The 3,750-nt window shown below is 35.9% G+C and overlaps 1 protein-coding gene across 1 annotated transcript; it reads right to left on the reverse strand.

Annotated features, from left to right (window-relative positions):
* Positions 1-2,129: 2,129 nt before the first annotated feature.
* LOC131027131 (probable receptor-like protein kinase At1g11050) lies at positions 2,130-3,266 on the reverse strand. Its single transcript, XM_057957122.1, has one exon. The coding sequence runs from the start codon at positions 3,264-3,266 to the stop codon at positions 2,130-2,132; it is 1,137 nt and encodes a 378-aa protein (XP_057813105.1).
* Positions 3,267-3,750: the final 484 nt, after the last annotated feature.

Below are 3,750 nucleotides of genomic sequence, written 5' to 3' on the forward strand. Positions count from 1 at the left end.
TACAATATAATTTTATAGAGTTACTCTTAAAAAAACAATGAAAATTCTAAACAAGGAAAAAAGTATTAAGAAAAATCAAAGCATAGAGCTACATGAATTATAAAAATTGTATAATTAAAAAAAGGAGATCATATATATGCGCTAAGTGAGAGGCGGAAGGTGGAAAATATTAAAAATATTAAAAATATTTTTTCTAGCAAGGGTGTTTAAGGGAATATAAGTTGAAATAGATATTCTAAGTAAAATAATTAATCTTAATGTATAAATAAGCTATTTAGGATAAATGGGTTGAGATTTATAATTATTATTGTATTACTTTCTCTTGAATATTGGGGTTTTTTTCTTTTTCTTTTCTTTTTGTTATGGTAACTGTAGATAATATTATTTTTACAGGTCAAAATTAAGGATCATACATGAGATTCTTAACAATATTTCATGGAGATTTCTCCTCTTCTAAGGAGTTATAACTATTTGTTATCTTGGATAATTTGAATCTTTAAATCTAGCTTGGTTTTACATTCATGTAGGACTACAAATGATAGGATATAGTATTGGTGTAACAAGATGCCACATTAGATTAAGGCTAGGCAAAATTACCGAAGGAGCTTTACATAATTTCCATTGTAATTGGGATTGTAATACTCACATTGGCACTCTCCAAATATGTGTGCTCCTCTTCCATCCAAAGAAGACCCACGGGCTTAGAAAATAATCGAAATCATACCGCCATCTTGCTGGGTATGCATGTCTTATCATAAGTATGGTTAATATGCTTGAGGTGATTAATTTCATGGGGTTGTACACTATTAAGCTTCTCTAAAGATTAGTCATTTCATCTCTTATAGGTGAGATTTGCTAAAATAATTTGTGGTATAGTTTAGTTTTGCTAATTATTTTTCTTATCTAGTTTAAACAATATATTTTGTGTCGGTATAAAATTTGCTAAAAGATTACCAGCAGGGTGACTATATCGTATAATTCAGTAGCTCATAGAGTAGAATAGGTATGTGAAAAGAAATTTCATTGTCAATTATATAATTCATAAATCCTAATTTATATTTTTCTAAGATTATTATCTTCCGCTTTCATTTTGAATTCTTCATATGTTATCTTATACATTTATTTATTTTGCCTCTCAATGCTAAGATAGTTTGAGGAAGCTATTTACTATCATAATTTATCATTGTTCTCATGTGAATCATCTTATGAAGCTTATAATAGTGTTATGGCCTTGTATGTTGTTTTGACATTACCAAAAAAAAAATTGGAGTTCATTATTATTAACTATGAGGATAACAATAGAATTTTAAAATGGTTACCATATTTTATTGGAAGAAGCCTATTATGGAGGTTGTGACTTTAAAGTTTAGTTGATCACTTGTGTAAACTTTTAATGGAGGTGATATTCAAACATTAACAAACAGAGACACACTTGTGATGTTCACCATAAATCAGCATAGGAGCACTCAGACAAAGGTAAAGGAACCCGAAGGAAAGGTATAGGATTGGGAAACTTGTAGCGCCTAACTTGTTTAACGGACCATCTAGTCTTGCACTTTCCAACATTGATACATCAAAGAGTAGGTTTGAAAGAATCTCTACTCAACAAACGTTAGGAAACAGATTACCATTCCCACTGCCCCTACTAGAGTTGCAAGCTTATCCCACATTATTAAGTTCTCTGGTAGTATAAATAGTTTGCTCACAACCACCATGATGGTCAAGTTTGTTCCAGATATACTTATGTCACAAGAAAATACAAAAATGTTATTAATAATCCAAATAATTGGGATGGCCCAACTGTCAGTAAAACTTCTACAGAATGGATTCTTGAACTCAGTGAACTAACATGGTACATGTGCCTATAGTGGCTAGCTCAAATGGGAAAAGAAGCAATGCCTCAAAATTGTACTGCAGTAAGTCTCAAGTGTTCAGCCCAATTGTCATGGCTACATTCTTGATATACACAAAATCTATTAACATAGATATAAGTAAGCTAATGCTCAGCTATAGAACAAAATCTCCTGTTTTGAGGAAAGGCAGGAACTCCAGCTGCGTCGCAGTTCCTGTTTTTTATGAGATCATTTGTCTCACAAAAAAACAATAAGGAATAAACAATTGTAGGTCGGCTATCTTCCCATGAGGAATGAGTTGAAGGAAGGATAACTATCTAAAACGCTGAGAAAAGCATTTCCATCGGCCACTGTTCTGTGATTTACTTGAGGCAAAGGCTTGTCTGGAATTGCAGGAATGGTAGCCTCTCCCTCCAACATCTTCAATGCTTCTACCATACTTGGTCTCAATGCCACCGCAACGTGTGCACACAAAATGCCCACTAAAACAAATCTCTCCATTGTACTCACCTCTCCACTCTCAAACATTCTGCAATCTACCATTTGATCCACTCTATTCGCTTTCAGAAGCTTCCATGCCCAATCAGTAATAAGGTATTCAGATGAACACGCCACAGAAGTATCCAAAGCCTTTCTGCCGCTCATGATTTCCAACAACAGAACCCCAAAGCTATAAACATCACTACGATCTGTAAGAATTCCATAGAGAGCATACTCAGGCGCCAAATACCCATGTGTACCAGCTATTTTTGAAACGAGGTACGATTCCCCTTCCGTTGTCTTCCTCGCCAGCCCAAAATCCGCAACACAGGCATTCATGTCATCATCCAGCAGAATATTACTGGCTTTGATATCTCTGTGATAAATCGCAGGCTTAACGCCGGAATGCAGATAACACAAACCCTTAGCGATGCCCATTATAATGTTCTTCCTCTGCTCCCATGTCAGTGCTTTCCCATTTCCATAAATGTGTCGATCGAGGCTGCCATTAGCCAGGTAATCGTAAACAAGAAATCGCTGGCACCCATCTTTTCCATCACTCGCAACGCCAAATCCTCGCAGAGCCACCAAATTCGGGTGTTGAAAGCTGCTGATGATCTCCACCTCGTTCAAGAAATCCGAGTCTTCGTCGACAGAACACTTCTTCATTCTTTTCACAGCAATCATATGACCATCGGGAAGTGTGCCCTTATACACCATTCCAAAACTGCCCTGCCCAATTAAATTGGCACAACTGAAATTATTCGTTGCCTCCTTGATTTGCCGTACATTGAACCACACTTTACCCATGTTGGGTTTCACAGCGTTACTCAAAAGGCTTCTGTTAATTCTCACAAAACGCCTGTGCTTGCCGCCCAATTTCGTCCTGGCCCATCTCCAGTATCTGATTCCTATTCTGCAGAGCAAGATCATAGCTATGGCGGCACCCACACAACTATATAACACCTTAAAAGAAAAAACACTATAGCTTGCAGACTTGTTTTTAATTCTTCCTGATGATCTTTTCCTTGAGTTTTTCCACAGCGAATGTTAGTAAGTTATAAAAGGGGCAATATCGAGTTGCTACAACTCTTATCTGAACCCGAATGCCCTTTCATGTTTTTATTAGTCTTTTGATGTTTCGTCATGGATGCTCAGATTTATCCCTGACTTTGTTCCGAGCTTGGTATCGCAATTAAAAACGAGGAAAATATTGGAATATTGAGATTAAAAAATAAAAAATATTGGAACGTTTGGAACATTTGGCTTGCAAAAGAGTTCTTCGCTTATAGAATTTGTAAGATCCAGTCTGCTAAATTATAGAGAAGGAATCTGACGCCTTTGGACTATTACAGAAAGTTGGAAACTTACGTATTTTCCATTGACTGAGTTTGGAATCTTAGATGAATTCTAAACC

Source organism: Cryptomeria japonica, chromosome 5 (assembly GCF_030272615.1).
Source record: "Cryptomeria japonica chromosome 5, Sugi_1.0, whole genome shotgun sequence".
Classification (NCBI taxonomy): domain Eukaryota; kingdom Viridiplantae; phylum Streptophyta; class Pinopsida; order Cupressales; family Cupressaceae; genus Cryptomeria; species Cryptomeria japonica.

Coding starts and splice junctions, on each gene's coding strand:
- LOC131027131 (XM_057957122.1), bottom strand. CDS start 3,266: ATGATCTTGCTCTGCAGAATAGGAATCAGATACTGGAGATGGGCCAGG.